This window comes from Manacus vitellinus, unplaced genomic scaffold, assembly GCF_001715985.3.
Source record: "Manacus vitellinus isolate BGI_N305 unplaced genomic scaffold, ASM171598v3 scaffold_7_pilon, whole genome shotgun sequence".
Lineage (NCBI taxonomy): Eukaryota > Metazoa > Chordata > Aves > Passeriformes > Pipridae > Manacus > Manacus vitellinus.
This window is the reverse complement of record NW_021940813.1, coordinates 16,774,751-16,792,489: the sequence shown is the minus strand read 5'-3', so window position 1 is coordinate 16,792,489 and position 17,739 is coordinate 16,774,751. Positions and strand designations below refer to the sequence as shown.

Here is a 17,739-nt window from a genome sequence, read left to right as displayed (position 1 = left end):
ACTGTTATCCATATGTGTAGTGACTCTAAGATTATTAATGCATCCAAGACACAACTTTTCTGCCCAAATTATTCTTTGTCATTTTTATGCGCTAGTTAGTGCAGCTGCTGAATCTCTTTATAAAATTTCTACTTCTTTCCTTAATTTAGATGTTAAGCTTATGGTTCTGAAGTTCTGCAGATTCATAATGAATATTTTTATTCTTGCTTTCTTTCATTCTGTCTCTTCAGCACCCTCACACCTTCCCTCCCCAAACATTGCAGGTGTCACTTTACTCAAGCAGTTGCCCAAGTATCAGTTGTGCATCACAGCTACTATTTCAGCAATTTCATATGGAAGTTTCGGGTAATTATCATATAGTCCAGGTAACTCATGGCTACCCACTTTCAGTGGTGTGCAGCATCTGAGAATGATTCCTGCATAGGCCATTCTTTGCTCATGGAGGTGTGAAGGGGAGTCCATGTCCATTTTTTGCTGTGGCCTTATTTGCTTTGTATTGTTACAACTGTACTTTTGTCCCTATAGTCTGTTTGAAACAGATACCTGTGTTTGAAACACTGGGTTTTTTCTTTTTCTTTTTTTTTGTTCTAACACCCTTGAGAATTTGTACATCAGCTTTTTCTTTCTTTTTTTTTTCTTAAGCTTTTTTTATCTTATTTTGTTTATATATCTGGTTTGCTAGATTAGTTTGATTAGGTGTGGATTTTCCTCATTTGGGTAGGACTTTAGTTCATTGGTGGATGTCCTTTTAATTGCTATTTAATTCAACCTTTGGAGGGAACAGCGAGTGGGAAAGAAAAGAGTGGTCGGGTGTTTTGGTAAGTGTTACACATTTTCTCTGAATTTCATATATTGTATCTTCCGTTGCATGTTATCTCTTAACATTATACCATCTGGCTTGTTCTTTTTAAAAATATTCATCTCATGTATGTAAATGCCCTTTTCAAAATTAAATACCACAGTGTGGATGCTTGATCTTTCAAGAACGATTTATCTAAATACATATAGCCACTGGCACAGGGTAGTTCTCCAAGTAGCAAAGTTTTGGACCAGATTCTTCTCATGCCTCAGGGTCAAGGCAGAAGTCACATGATATATTGTCGCACTTGAAGTCTTTTTCTTCCTCTTGTTGTCCATTTTAAAACTTTCAGGCTGCTTGAGCTGAGAGATGTGTGGTTCTTCAAAGCATCACAAATGCATTATTTCAGGATTTGGGGTTGGTTGCGGCTAAATGAGAGTGTTAAAACTTGCAGGCTCCTGCCATTGCCTCCCCATTCCTCAGTCTCCTGGCAGCACTCATCCCAGAGGCTGTCAGGTGTTCGTCCTGCAGGTTGGTGTGATGCTCCACTCTGGCTCACCAGCAGCTGCTGGATCTCATTAAATGGGTGCTGGACTGCCTCCAAAGCCTGTGCTTGGTTTACAGTAGCTGCAGTAATGCAGCCCTGTTTCTCCCCCATCCAATTTGTTCATTCTCTGCACCCTTGAAAATATGGATTCTCCGTCTACTTTTGTTAGCTGAGTTTTGAATACCCATTTCTAAACTTGAAGGTGGCCACCCCACCTCATAGATCCCCTTTTTTCTACTTCCAGCTTCCTATTACGGAGTAAAGTTACTTTTGCTTAATTGCTTCTGGCACATCTGTTCTCCACTGTGCATGCAGTGACAGCTGGGGGTATATGAGGCCATCATGGGCTGATAAAAGGAAGTGTTGGAGAGTAGTTTCTTCTTATAGAAAGTTTCTTCCCCTGCCCCTAAATGTGTTTCCAAGAATGAGAAGCTGGAAGAAGTCCTAAACATGATTCTGAAGCTACTGAAATTGGGAGTGAGTGAAAGGAACAGCACACAAAAAAGTTTGTGGAGAGAGAAACAGAGTAGTTCATTTTTGTGTTCTGGTTTGATTTTACTGCTTTTCCTGTAAAGAAGATTAGAATGAAAACCATCTAAAGACGTACATTTTTGTTGCATTGCTTGAAAGCCAGCTATATTCTTATGGCCCTGTTAATGATTACAGTTGAGTAGGGAGATAAGACATAATGTAAGATATAGTCTCCTGTAGTTAGTCATACAAGCATCATGTGCTGATGTATTGTAGATTTTATTTTCCCTTATTTGATGAAAGGCATCACTGGAAATAGGTGACTGATTTGTCTCCTCAGTGGAGCAGTCTGTATGTTTCTGACATATGGAGTGGCTTTATGGTGTTCTGGTACTAAAAGCTAGCCTGTGAAATGTTCACTTTCTGCTGTAAGCCCTTAGGCAGCATGGTTATGATTTGCTGTCACGCAGGAGGCTGTTTATGCCAGTAAATTTGAGTGAAGTTTTGTGCTAAAAAGTAATGTGACAGCTATAACTTCCATTTCTCTTCATAGGCCAACCAGACTTGCTACAGTCTCTTAACCAGTTGTGTTGTATTGTGTAAACGGGTGTGTTTTCTTTAAGTCATTCTCTCTCTCTCTTGAAATCAAATAGGCAGCTTTGGGAGGCAGAAAAATTTTAAAGGAGATTATTAACTGCTCTGTTATTTTGCATGCAGTTTAAATAACATTTTCCTCTTAAAGTGGTCATCTTTAAAATGATCTTTTAATACATATTAAAGCCTCATCCACAGCTTCTCTGTTAAGTCTTTAGTGTGTTCTTGCAGAAAAAATGAGAGGATCTTGAGCTTTGCTCTGATGAAGGCCACGATGCTTTTGGTTTCTAAAGATGGAGTGTGGGGGTGGCAATTTGCTCATGGAGCATGAAAGCATTTAGTTCTTTCCCTGCAGAATCTCCTGCAAGAGAGAACGCCTGTACACACAACACATGCAAAAAAATTGAAGCTGGAGGGCTGTTGATGAAGACTCTTCTAAAATTAAAGACTTGGTTATTTGAACATTGTTCAGAAAAGAGCCTAGTAACACACTGAGCTTTTAAAATCATTGTAAATATTTAAAACTTGCAGAGCTATAACTGCGGAAATGCGGATCATGATTTTCACAAATGAGAAGAAAAACACTTAAAAATAAAAGACTTTTAAATTTTATGGTGGGTTTTTTTTTTTTAATAACCAAATCCAGGAGTGGGGGTGGGGGAAAGGAAAAGCTTTGAAGTCTCTGAGATCTTTTCCCTGAGGTCAGAAGTTTCTGGTGATGTAACATACAATACAGACTAAGCCTTCACTTATCAAGGTTAAAGTTGACGGAGCTTGTATGAACTTGTCAATCATAGGAAGCAGGCAAAAACAAGCCAGCTGTTGTGAGGCATGGCTTTGAAAATCCTCTGTGTTACAGTAAATGAGACGCAGAGGTTGAGACAGATTCAGTTCTGCGAGGCTTTCAGACTGGCTGGCACGTTTGCAAGGATGCAAAGCTCACAAATCCAGTGAATATGGGTAAAAAGCTGTAAATCCTGGTAAGATTGTCTTGTCTTTAGTGTTAAAGCGTGAGAGAAGTGTGTGTCTTATTTACCTTTTTTGGTCAGCTCTGAACAGAAATTAGCAATATTAATTCATACAGTATTTCTTTTGTTCTTCAGGTCTTTGAGCACAGGCTGCATCTTCTGTCCCTATCAGCAGAAGCTACAGTAGCAAATTAGAAACGATGCAATGCGTGGTACAAGATTTTATTTTGCCTAGTGTAATCGACTGCTCTGTTTGCTGATGGGTTGGGAGAATAGGGGGAAAAAACGTGAGTTAAAACCAGCTAAGATGCTCTGTGTGCATATGCTCGCACACACGCGCTGTTTTTAGCAGCTTTTGTTTTCACAGTTGGCATCATGCACACTGGAATTAGAAGGCAGTGCCTTTCGAAAATACTTGTTTTCTGGACTGAGGGCTGCAGTGCTGTTGTTGTGGCTCAGGGTGCCAGGCTCGGGGTTCCTCTCGGCTAGGGGTGGTGCGAGAGCTTTTCATCTTGTTATTTTCCTGGCAAGCCTGTTACTGTGAGTGCAGGCTTGCACGAAGACCTTTTCCACAGCAGCAGGAGCTATTAGCTGGGAGTGTAAGAGAATTGGATGTGACTATTGGAAGCAAGCGGTGAGTGTGGCTCTGAGTGAAAAGATGTCTACTGAAATGTGTGCATATGCATGCTAATTAATTTAAATAACTGGTTTAGGATTTTTTTTCCTTTAGAGATGAGCTGTGTTCATTTTGTGCTTGCCTGAGAAACCCAGGTGACCTAGCTGTTATTCACAGTGTTTCATTTTATAGCTTTTCTTCTGTTACCTAATTTTTGTTCAGCTGCAAGCAGCTGTTTTCAGTAGCAATAGCAACAAGAAATAGCAACAACATATGAGGAAAAAAAATAGATGAAAAAGAATCAAAGGAATGACGACTGGAATGTAGGGGGTTTTTTAGTAAATTGATAAAACAATCATTCTTCTTTAACCTTTTTTTAATGTGACTGTGATTTCCTTGTTAGCAGTGTTGGAAAGTATTGTCTTTTGTCTCTGCAATGGTTGCCATTTGTGTAATATGATGGCTCTCGTTATACTGTTGGGATATTCTGATGATTGAATTCAGTGTGTAAGTACAGAACACATTAACTGGTTGACTCAAGTGAGTAGAAGTCATTTTAATTCCATGCAGGTAATCCCCTGTGTGCTAGGACAGGCATGCAATAGATAATTTTTATGGCTGTATTCCTACTTGCTTTATCTTTTATCATTTATTTTTGATGTGCAACAGAATGGAGGAGGAGCTTTTGTGTTCTGAACTAAGGAAAGGAAAACATCCCTCCCTCTGCCCTTTCCCGCAAGATTCTTTCCTTCTGCATAAAGGCCCCTGTGCTGGTCTAAGAAATTTAATTTTAATTGGATTTGATTTTTATTGTAGGTCCATGCCTTTTGCTGTTACCCATGACTGACTGGCCTACATCTATCCATCAACATAACTTTGTTTAGGTAGTGCAGAATTAGAGTGGGTCTGTTGAATTTATTTCTGATTTTCATGGGGAGAGGGGTAACATTTTTAGAGTGAAAGAATGAGAGATGAAAACATTGCCATGTGTATGTTGCCATGCAGGCAGGAGAGGAGAGAAATTCTGGTGGGATTGAGGGACTGGCAAGCAGCGTCTGTTATCATATTTCACTCTGTGATAAAGCCAGGTGATAATGCAGGGGTTGTTAAGCTAGAGTGACACTTTGCTTTATCACATTGGGTGCAACAACTAAGCTGTATTTAGTGTAACTGACTAAACAGATAGCTGCCATTGAGGCAGATAATGTTAACAGGCATTCACAGACAGAACTGAAAAACCAAGACTCGCATCATGATAAACGTGTTGTGGTGTAACAGTGATGTGCCATGGCATATACTTTGTGAAATATCTTGCTGGTTTTGTACCTTCAGTTGTCTTCTGAAGTATATCAGGCCTTCTTTCTTTCTTTCTTTCTTTCTTTCTTTCTTTCTTTCTTGAGAGAGAGAGAGAGAGAGAGAGAGAGAGAGAAAGCATTCTCTCATCATTCAGCATTCATTATTGGTTTCATCTTAGCACATGCTTTGGGTTTAGGACCATTTGCTTCAGTAGTGCGTCTCAAATGGTAGTTGCCATCATCTGTCTCTTCAGACCAAGGCAGTGAACAGCTCTACTTCTTTGTAGTGGCTTATGTGCTGTGCATGACTGTTAGGGTACAGCCATCATGGTCATTAAATTACCTGGTTTATAGAGGGTCCTTTATTCTTTGCATTTGTCTTTGAAGATTTCTAACTAGTTTCATAGCCCAAGTTATCATTTAGAATCTTTGGAATATGCTTCATGTGTCACTACCTGATGAGTAGTGTGTGCTGTACTGGCTCAGTAGTGATAGTAGATAGAGTGTTCATCAGAAAAATGAACCACTGGTAATATAATTACCCCAGTATTGGGTTTCTTCATTGTGGTGGTGTGCTGTCAGTGTCTCCTTGGCATTGCAACTTTGAAGCCAATTTAAGGGCTTCAAAACCTTTGGGGTCCTGGAGCCTCTAAAAGAAAAAGACATGTGGGACTCAGATGAGGATTGAGATACCTAATAAAAGTGAGATGTCTACATGCAAGTGAAGTGCTGACTCAAGTTATAATCCGTAGAGAACTTGAGTGTGATTCTAAGTTGGCTAAACAGTTGGCTAAACACAGGTGTCTAGTGAGACCTCAGATAGCCCAGCATATCCATCCCACTTGGCTTCCAGCTGCCACCTCTTAGGGGAACTGATGCCTTTGAATCTTTAAAGTTTCTGAAATCATAGGAAAACCTATGTTGTTGTTTCAAGCAGACCTATACTGTTTAGAAGAAACTACCCATTTTTGCAGACCATTGCAGAAGTGCTTTTGGATCCCACTGTGCCAAGTGCCAGGCAAATACACAATGAAAACATAGTTTAAGCACATAAAGTTTATAGCTGAAAAAGTAACATATTGGCAAGGGTTGTGCTTATGAACAGGATTTTGTCATATGCAAAGACAGTATTTCACAATTGCTTTAAACCATATAATTATCTGTTTCAAGCCAGGTCAGGTCCTTGATCCAGTTTTATATGGGGCTGTACAGTTGTACTGCTAGTACAATGGAGAGAGTGGGAAGACAAAACTCAAAATGGCCTAACAAGGAGACAGCCTCTTCTGGCAAAATACCTGCATGAGGTCACTCTAAAGGGACTGCAAAACTTTGGCCTTGATTTTGAGGGCGTTTTTGTTATTGTATGGTGAGGACTTTTATGGAGGAGTCATACTCAGGTATGAAGATGAAGGCCTTTTTCCAATGTAGCTTGTAGTTCTTGAGAAGGAATTTAAGTTAAATGAGAAACAGCCACTCCATTTACTCTCTTTTGCCAGTGAGTTAGTGCAGGACACATTGTTGCTTACATAACTGTACTTATGTTTTATGGTGAAACTTTTGCACAGGGGTCAGGTCTTTAACAAATGATACATTTTTCAAATGTTGGCTAATGCATTTTTGCAAAGCTTATCTAGTCTACTATTTTGAAGTTGGAGTGTCTTGTGGCACTGTTTGGATTGGCCTGAAGCATTGTCAAGAAATTGTAAATCAGACAGATAAGAATCAGACACATATAGTTGATTGAAGTCACTTTCATTTATTGAGGTATGACATTCAATCAAATCATTCTACCGCTGTCTAGATTTAGTCAAATCCTGAGTATGGGGCAAATGAAGGAAGTGGTTTGGGGTTGTTTTTTATGGCAACCAAAAATGTTATTCTTCTGATAGGCATCTATACATAATGATTCATTTTTGTAATTGCTCATTGACTCCACTCGCAGGCTCCTCTTAACGTGTGTGTGTATATGTACATATATATAGTTTAACTTTCATGTAAAAGCTTACATTACTGTTACCTGTCTCTGGTTTGTTAGAATAACCTGTTGTGTTATTGCTTGGGAGCCTGGGGGTGTACAGACTGGGGATGAGACTTTGGAGGGTTTTTTCCCCAGCTTAGTGTTTTTTTGGCCTTTACATTGCGATCTTGAGCGTGTATGCCCCAGGCTAATGGAGCCAGAAGGAAACAGAGAGATGTACTTGTCCGTTTAGATAGGAGATACTTAGTGCCAGTATGGAGATGCACATTCCCACCCCCATGGCAGTAAGTGGTGTTGTGCTGGGTGACTGTGGCCATTGTGTGAAACGTGTGAGCTACAGAGCAGAGCTCTTCCCATGCTTACCTGGCCCATGAGTGCAGAACCTCTTGTCTCTCCACACAGACCCCCTCTAAGAATGCTGAGCCCTTTTCTAAATGAGAGATTCTCAAAAATGTGGAGGACTGGTTTGTGTAATGAAGCAATGCCTTCTTTTCAGTTAAAAGCATACGTTGGTTTTCTGCCCTCCACCATTTAGATATGGAGGCTCCTATAGCTAAATACCAAAAGCAGATGCAGTAAAAAAGGTTCATGTTAGACTCCTGTACTAGACTCACCCTTAGTGAATATCACTTTGTATCAACAAAGACTCTTGATTACACTTCCTTTGCAGTCCAGGCTGAGCGGTGTAAGTTGTTTGACTGTCAAAGCTGTAATGTCGTGGTGTGCCAGGGCTGGAGAATGTGGTGTGAGCTTTCCCAGTTCTGTTGCTTCACAAAGGCTCTTGCATTTGGGAAATTGTGGCATTGTGTTATGGGGATGGGGGAGATTTGGGTTTGAAGATGACTAAGAGTTTAATGTTTTTGATGTTGACTGGTTTGTTATCTAGAATGAAAATAGTAATTAAGTCAATTGTCATATTTTCAGATTACTTAAAACTGTTCTGTCTCTCTCACTTTGTGATGCTTGGTTACAAATGATAAATTCCTTTCAGTGGTATGTTATCCTTGCATAATCCTTTGAGCCTCATTTCCAAACCAGCTGTATTCTGGGCACATTATTACATGATGCACCAACAGATGTAAAGCAGCTTAGTGGACTTCTTGATATTGATAATAATGTAACACCTTTACAGGTTCTTGCCACTGTGTTCTCCTGGGGCTTGAAGCTTGTTTTCTTTTCCTCCTTTCTGGACAGTAAGCTTGAATCTCTCCAAAATAATGTGATAAGCATGTTTTGCATGAGGACCCACTCACAGTGTTGAATGTAGCTACCACTTTTCCTCAGACCTGTTATCTGTGGCACTGCAAAACTTTTGATTAATTTTGTGGAAGCTATATGAAGACACGTGTGTAATCTCTGAATTGTATCTCCATGTTTGCAAATGCGGCATCTCTGAATTTCTCTCTGCTGTAATTCTTTATTTCCTTTTGCTCAGTTTTGGAAGGTGACAGGACTACTGAAGCATTCATTGCTTCTGAGCCAGGGTAATATTATATATATATTTATGTATATATATATGTATGTACCAATATATTGGTTACATGTTTTGGATATGCAGATGTGTCAGATCAGTGATGTACTCTGTTCTGTTTGCTTCCACCAGCACTCCCACTCCCAATCTGCATGCAAAATTCATAGTATACTTTGCAAATTGGCTGAGGTAATGCATGTGATTGATGTCTTTGAGACATTTCATGCCATGCCCTTGATTCTTCTGTGCACCTGAGTGCATCTGTTACCCTGTCTTATGTTATGGCTTATGGATGTGAAGATGAATAGGGAGACCTGAAGAATTTTTGCATGGGTTAACTAGAAGAAGATTGTGCTCTTCGTGGGTTATGTTGACAATGAAAAATGCTGGTTATAACACAATATTTCATACTTTAGGTCTGCAATCTTCATCTAGTAAATATTTCCATTAAAATTAGTGGAGCTATTTACAGGCCTGGTTCTGTTTACATTGAACTCACTAGGGGAGACCAGCTGAGTCTTTTAATGCCACACAACCAAATCTGAATAGCATTGTCTTTATGGTCATTTATATAATTTTTTACTGCACAAAACTGTCCTTCATCTAGTGTTAAAATAGGATTCAGTAAATACTGTTTTGTAAAACAGAATTGACTCTGAATTTGTGAGATGACTTGAAATTGTCTGAACCAACTTCTATTTCTTTCCCAATTTGTCTTTATCTGGTGAGCACAAATGTATTACCTGTTTTGTGGCAGAGTACAAGCTTGGAGCTGCAAAAGCCTATTTCCTGACTAGAGAAGTAGAGTGTAAAATTAGAATAAACCCAAAAGTATTTTTAAGATAAGGCCTTTTTGGCTATTGTTTGTCATTTGTGCTGACAGGGTAAAAGAGGTTCAAGTTTAAAATAAGGAAAATACTCTCTTTTCTAAATTTCCTTTTCTGCCTTAGTTTCAGGAGATACTCATTTTCCATTTTCCAGTTTTTTAGCTTTAGCAAACATTTTGTTTGCACTTGTTTCATTTTTCAGCAGTTATAAAAAAATTCAACCTCCATATTCATAATTAAAGTTCATGATATTCAATTCACATTTAAAAATTACACTGGAGTAATTAATTTTGCACTTAGGTAAGAAACTTGTTTTCCACGCTTTGTTACTGACTCCGGAGCAAAAAGAGAATTAAATTTTAGTATTAGGATTTCTCTTCTGGAGACAGCTTTATTTTCTACCAGCATTTGGAGATTTGACTGTGCCACAGGAGGTGTGCTGTGCATTTGGCTAAGCCATGCACACTGCAGCACCTCAGTTTACCTGGAGGTTGTGTCGCGTCCTGTGGTGCTCCATACCCTAATTTAGCCTGACATTATGTTTAGACTCATCACATTAGATTAGGTACACTGTGTGTTCCCATACATGAGAGGATGTTTTTGTGCTGTACAATTACCATAGATTGGAGGAATTGGTGTTAAATGTTGGATGTGATCTCGATGTTCGAGCTTCCTGGGTTGGAGTGGTGGCCTTGCTCCGAAGGAAGTAAATCAGCAGCATACTAACAATGTGTTCTTTTCTCTAGGCAAGCTGACACTGGGGCCCTAAGGGAAAACTCACAAGAGAAGAGGGATCAGCTGGACCAGAATTTAGGCCACAAGTGGAAGGCATCTGTCAGACCTTTGCATGTGCAAGAACCTGCAGTTCTGCCTCATGAGAGTCGGGGCAGGTCTGGGACATTGCCCAGTGATTACCGATACTCTCAGGAAAACGTGAGCGAGAAGAGCAAAGATCATAGCCTGCCTCATCTCACCTGCTCTGAGCCACAGACCTTGAACGAGAACCACTCCTATCTGTCCCGGGGCAAAGGAGAGGAAAACCATAGGATAGAGCCGTTGCTGCTGAGCAAGAAGCGTGGACCTGCTCCTCAGAGGCCACCACCACCTAAAATAGATAAATACAGGCGACCAGATAATTCTGCACCATCGCTTGGCACCTCTTCTGAATCTCTGCTGGCAGCAGTCAGTCAGCCCTTTCTGTCCTCATCCCCCAGCTCTGCTGAAGTCTTTGCCAGTCACTCCTCTCTCTCTCAGAGTCCTGCAGCTTTCAATGGAAAACTGAAAAGTGCTAACCCACAGCAACTCCAGCAAGTGTCATCCACAGAGAATGTTTGTCAGCACTTAGAAGAAAAAACTAACCTTAGGTCTGAGTCTTCCAAGTATCGATATCTTCAAAATCCTGGCATGGAGTCATCAAGGTCCCCTTCTCCCCAGTTTGCACCACAGAAGCTCACTGATAAACCTCCTGTGTCTGTACAGGATGACAACCCAACCAGGTACTAGATGTAACTCCTTTATTGTTTTATTAACACTTTTTGGCCAGTTAGACCTCATTAATGGTTGTCTGTTCATTTTCTGTACACATCCTTCAAGTTCATTGTGTGAGCCATTGCAGCATGTCCTAAAGAGACCAAAGACTTGTGTGAAATTGCATTTGATGCCATTTATGTCCTTCAGCTGGTTCATGGTTTCTTTGGTTGACTGCTGCTGCTCAGTTGTTACAGCTGATAGAAAATGCAAGGGGGGGTGGATTCTAAAGGATTTTCCACTGTAAGTCCAGGCAAAATCAGAAGATTACCTGTTATCATTTCCCCTACCCGAGTCTGTATATAAATATGAATCCGTGTAGGGACAAAGCAGATGTGGGAAGGGAAGCTGGATCCTTTGGGTGAACATCTGTTTTGAAAACACACACAGTAACATACACTGCCAAATCATGACTGTTTTTATGTTACTTTTACAATGAAATGTGGTACTCTGGGTAGTCTGTGAAGGAGTCTGCAGCATTTTGTGTTGACATGGACTGAAGACTCAGCGCAAGATAAACTCAGAATTAGACAAACCAACTGAAATTAATTGGTTGCTGTGTCTGTCATATGCTGCTAACATCATGAAAGGTTATTCTCCCGCAAGATAACAAACTCTTCCAGGAAGCTAAGGAATCTTGGTTTTAAATTTTTCAGCACTATAATTCATGGTTAAAGAATGAAAACAAAGCCTCTGAGCTGAATTCATGCAGAGGTTGCTTCTCTGAGAAAAAGTAGTTGGTGTAGCTTTTCTCTAATCTATTGTAAATGGTTGAACAGAGTCAATCATACTGTTTTCCAACGTGCCTTATGACATAGAAGACATGAATCACTTTTTTTTTTTCCTAAGCAGGCCTTGATGTTTTTCCTTTTATGATTAGAGGAAAAAATGAGGTTTCATCCTGTTGCATTTTTAACATGAAGTAATACTATAATTTATAATGAAAAGTGCAACATGTCATGTGAACCCTAGCATTCATGTGCTAAGGTAGCTAACAGTAATAACTTCCTTAAGGTATTGCTTTGACTTCCTTAATGTATTGCTTTATGAATAGCTACTAAGGATGCATAGAAAGCTAATTGTATTTATCCTTCCTTTTTGCTAAGCTTTAATGTTGAAATGAGCACTGAGGTATACCTAATTGTATGCCCATATCTAAATGATAATATACTTACCCTGCAAATCTTCTGGTAACATTTAAAATTCTTAAGCCCAGACAGCTCTTGTCTCCATACAGTGTATTGTCCTCAGTTCATAATTACATTACTCACTAAAACAGGTTTGGCCAAAAAGGACAGGCATGGGAGCCAAACCTGTGAACTTTCTATAAGGTATTTATTTCATATGTTTAAAATATGTTAAGTAGATTTACCTTAATGTGCAGTTAATCTGATTGGGCTTATTATTTCTGTTGTCTCCTTGCATATGAGCTTTTGGACATGCTAGTTTGCATGCTGTGGACAGCTAATGTTTGATGTCATCAGCATGGAGCTGGGTACTCTTCTTTAAGAAAGGTGTCTTGTTTATCAGTGGGCCTAAGTGGGTGAGTGTGCAGGGTTTCCTGCAGCATTTTAGGTAGAACAGTGTGGTGCAGGGAAATAGTGGCAGTGTGCAGAACCCAGCTATTGCCAAAGACAACTGTTTAGCAATAACAAAGATGAAAAGAGTGCATCAGGATGTGTGTTTCAATAGATTTCCAGTAAACCTACGCTCAGGTCAAGGAGTGACTGTGTTTGTGGTTGGGTTGAAGCTTTGGAATCTCCACAAGTGGAGTTGCTGCAAGTCAGAATTTCGTGCTACCTTTTCACAAATGGAAAACCTTCAGAAATCAGGAGGATAGTGGTTGCAGAAACAGAATTTTTGAAGCACCTGGTGTTGAACTGTCTTTGCTCTTACTGAAATCAGTAAGAGCAAACTGAAATCAGTTGATTTGATGATGACTTAAGTATCTGGAAAATCCTTTGACTAGGCTGAGAGGAATGCACTCAGAGTCTCAGAACAGATGCCGGGCATTTTAGGTGAAGAATTGCAGTCAGCTCACTTCTCTTCCAGTTGCCCCGCACACATTTATGCACTCATCTTGTATTTCCCCCAAATTCCAAAGTGTGTTCCTCTTCACAGTCTGGTGGAGTTGAAAAGGTGTGGGCTTTATTTAAAAACAAGAAAAAGAAAGGGCTGGGGTGGTGTCAGGCCACTGCCTGGCTCTGCTGCAGTCAGGAGAGCCCACGTCTGCAGCCAGGGAGCTGGGACTGATCAGTGGTCACGGGTGCAAGCTCTTTAAAATGACAGTCACCTTGAATGAAAACAACTTAACTGAAATGGAAATGGAGAGGTTCAGCATGAGCTGAACAACCTGCCCCAAATTTGGATTAGTATGCCAAAGCATGTCTGCAAAGCACTTGTGAAAAGTAAATACCTACTGGGAGGCTGCACGTTCATTCAGAGGCAAATATACCTTTAAAATACAAGATACAACTTCTTAAAAATATGAAGTCTAACAGATTCTGCTGTTACCAACAATCAAAAAGTATAAGCTTACTTTTAAGGAAAGTGACACACCCACACTTAGAGGAAAAGAGCTGTAGTATGTCTTGGTCACTTATCTGAAAGGCAGCAAACTACTCAACCAGATGAAACCAGATATTTTAGCTAGTAGGCAATGTTCCTTTACTTGCTGTAAAGCTTCCAAACCCACATTATGACAATAATTTTAAACTTTCTGCAAACTCAGAACCACTAAACTAGACTTCAGTTTCGTATATGATTTACGTACAGTACAGATGCTTCTGTAATGTTATTTAACATGTTACTGTCCAATTTAAAAATTTGAGTTATCCTCCTCTTTAAATAATTTTCCTTAGTGAATGGCTAAGATGGCCCTTTGTGCTACGCTCTACAGAATTTTTGCTATAAGCTTCCCTTAAAAGGAGTATCCAGAATTGTGTGTTATCCTCTTCAGTGACTGGTTTTTCTTCTTTAAGTGGAAAACCAGGACACTACAGTGGGTTCTATTTATTCAACTTCTATATCATGTGTAATGTTATAAATACAGATTTTTTTTTTAATCACATAATTAAGTTTTGAATGATTTCCAGGTTTTCCATGTGTGATTATTTGTTATTCTTGTAGCTCAGCAAAGGCCTAGCCTGCGGGATGCTTCCATCTGGTCTGTTGTCTCTTCCCTTGGAAGCACTGAGAATTGATGTGAGGGCACAAACTCCCCAGGAAGCTAAGCTTCCTGTCAGGCCAAAAGCCGAGGCCGCTGTTGGATGTGTGTGAGTCAGTGAGGTTGAACTCGAGGTGTGTTTTCCTCTATACGTGTGGCAGCAAAGGGGAAAAGGCAGCAGCACAGTCTGAAATCTGGGGCCTGGATGCTGAGATTGGACCCTCACATTCATGGAAACAAACATAAGTCCCAAGCAGTCTTGCACAATACTCATGATACAGGACTTAAGTCTTAGGACTGCTTACAAATGAACTTATAATACTATTTAAATGCGTGAACAGAAAACATGTAGACTTAGAGTTAGACACAGGGCAAGGCATATTCCATTACCTTGGTCTCTTAGCTATCTTTTTTTTTGTATTTGGGCTTCCCCTCTGATTTGGAGATATGAATTGAGATGTAAGGTTCTTCCATTTCTAAAGATGAATTTTATTTATTTTCCAGAATTGAAAGGGTTATAGACAACAATACTACGGTGAAAATGGTTCCCATCAAAATAGTTCATTCTGAGAGCAGCGCAGAGAAGGAGAGTCGGCAGAGTCTTGTCAGTACTATGGAGCCTCCTGCTTTACCCAGTGGTTTGGAAAAGGACCAGATTAAAACACTCAGCACTTCTGAGCAGTCCTATTCACGATTCTGTGCTTACACCAGGCAAGGTGTAGAACCAGAGCCAGAAGCCAGAACCAAACCAGCTGACCCTCAACCAGCTGAAGAACCTGGGAGCAACTTGAAGGACAGCAATGCTGCCACACAAGCAGCCAGCTATGTAAAGGCCAAAGAAAAGAGCTTCGAAGACTGGAAGTCGGAAGAACTTGCCAGAGAGATTGTGGGAAGAGATAAATCTCTAGCAGACATATTAGATCCTAACATGAAAATCAAAACAACAATGGATCTGATGGTTGGTATATTCCCTAAAGATGAACATCTCCTAGAAGAAGCTCAGCAACGCAGGAAGCTCCTGCCAAAAGTTCCTTCTCCAAAAATTTCAGAAGAGAAGTGAGTATTACTTTATGTAAGCCAGTGTGTCCTTGTAAGCTTCTGTCCAAAGTGTACCAGTATTCCTGTGGGACTGAAGGTGAGGGTCTTCCTACTGTTGAGGTTTGGGTCTTTTATAAGGCTTTTTTGTCAGAATGTTAGTTAAGCATTATCTACTAACAATACCATTAATGACGGAAACAGAACAGTGTTGTACAATATGAAAAATTTCCCAAGACCTGGTTGAAAACCGTTTTTTGACAACTTAAGGAATAATTAACTTTTCCCGTTTCATAGTGATTAGATATTGTACCAAGGTCATCCAGTCTAGTGTCTAGATAGAGAATATTCAAGCCTTTTTTATGTGATGGAAATTTACAAAGACAGGTTGAAGCAGGCATGAGGCATTTCCTGGAATTGAATGAGGTCAAAGTAAGAAAAGAATTAAATTCTGTTCATGTTGATGTTCTGTGGTTTTCGTTTTCTTGATACAAGTTTTCTGATAAGTTATAGCCTTCTAGAGAAGTCAGTGTGTGATTCCGTAATCAAAAAGTTAAATACTTAACACTGTAGTGTCCCACATTTGGCTGTCTTGAAAGGATACTCTCTATGACACTGGAGGTCTTCACAGGACTTTGTAAAATGTAACTTTACGTTTTGTTTCCAGATGAGATATCAATCCATTTCACCTCTTGTAGTGGTGAAAGGTCTTCTGTACAACTTCAGTTTTAGCTTTTACTGGTCACATACTGAGTTAATACAAATTTTCTTTACAGACAGCATTTATTTATCCTGTTTGCATAGGTAATGGCTTTCTGTTGAGCCCCCTGCTTCCTCGGTGAAATGATTGCTCTAAAAGATTGTCCTTTCTTTTCATTGATTAGTGTGTCAAGGCAGTTAATGAAAGTTTTGACTTTTTCCCAGGAAAGAGGAGCAGAGCGCACCGTCTGCTATCTCCCTGACAACCAATTCTACTTACTACAGCACATCTGCACCAAAGGCAGAACTGCTGATTAAAATGAAGGACATGCAGGAGCAGCAGCAACAGCAGCAGAGTGAGGATGATTCTGAAGATGAGCTGGATCATGACTTGTCAGAGAAGAAGGTAAAAAACATTTCTAAAAGCGTAATGAGAGGCTCTGAGTTTTGTGCATTTCATTAGCTGTGAATTTGTTAGGTTAAGCACCCCTCAATAAAAGGCCTTTTAGATGTACAGGATGACTTAAAAAAATCAGCCTTTTTTTTTTTTTAAGTTTTTGGAGGTGAATTAAATGTCCAGCTGTGAATTCAGGAACTGGAGATTAGGTACTTCTTGCAATTGCATGCAGGTTTTGGAAAGTCTCAAGGGAAGATGTTTTGGGGAGGTTATTTTCAAATATCATTTTCCATTTGAGGTGGTTCTGCATTTCTTACACTTACTAGGTACAAAGAAACACCAGTATGTATTCCACTGTAGCTGATGGTGGTTTTAATTGTTCCATACTTTTGAAATTTAAGTCAAGATTAGGCTTGTCTCAAGAGAGAAGGAACATACACACACACCTTCTTCCCCCCCCCCATTTATTTCCATGAGCAGCAAACCACTTGGCCCTCCATTTCTCCTACTTCCCAAATTAATAACCATTGTGGGAGATAGCTAATCAGCTTGGTGGATTCAGTGGAACTTACTCGTCACAAAGGAGGCAGCCTTCTCCACTCTTGTTCTTCCCCATCCTTTGGTGTTTTATTTCTGATAGAAGGTCATCATAATCCCCATGATATTAAAATGATGATCTGACATTTCTGTGGTTTGAGGAAGTGGTGTCCTATGTTAAAATCATTGCACTCATCTCAATAGCGATTTTACACAAAATATTTTAGTCATACATCCCAGTACGGATAAGCTGGAGGAAATGGTCTGTTTGATCAAGTAAAGTAGTGTAGTTTAACTCTGTTTACCTAAGCCGGTAATGCAGTGGTGTGCAGACCTTTTCTGTTGAAGTCAGCTCTCTGCTGAATAATCAGCTGCCAGGGTGTACTTGATAATCCAGTCCCAAAGACACATCTTTTAATTATTACGAATATACTTAGTTGCTAAGAATGAGAGATTTTGTAGAAGATTCACATCTCTGGTTCAGTGCAGGAGTGGCTGCCACCATATTCGAGGGGGCTGTTGTGTTTTCTGTTAGCTCTCTGTTTTATTTTAACCTCCCTCTGCCGCCTCTGCATCGCACAGTTCAATACACCATGTACTGCCAGGGGCATGGTATGTCTGCAGCAGCAGACCTTCCCTTACCCTCCTGCCCCACAGCAATTGAATCCAACAGCTGTACTATTTAGACAAATTAAGGATTTCTCTTCATTTTAAGTATAATTTGGTTTTATCTGGTGCCACACATGATGGTCACATTCATCATTTTTGCTAGAATTAGTTTCATTCTCATTAATTGTAGGAGAGAGGGAAAA

General features: G+C 39.9%; 1 protein-coding gene across 1 annotated transcript in view; it reads left to right on the top strand.

Moving 5' to 3' along the window:
- The window catches only part of SHROOM2 (shroom family member 2), a 122,811-nt gene that overhangs the window by 93,659 nt on the left and 11,413 nt on the right, over positions 1–17,739 (top strand). The window contains 3 exon segments of the mRNA XM_029964789.1: positions 10,313–11,062; positions 14,764–15,315; positions 16,219–16,399. Of these exon segments, the coding sequence (XP_029820649.1) occupies positions 10,313–11,062; positions 14,764–15,315; positions 16,219–16,399 (1,483 nt within the window).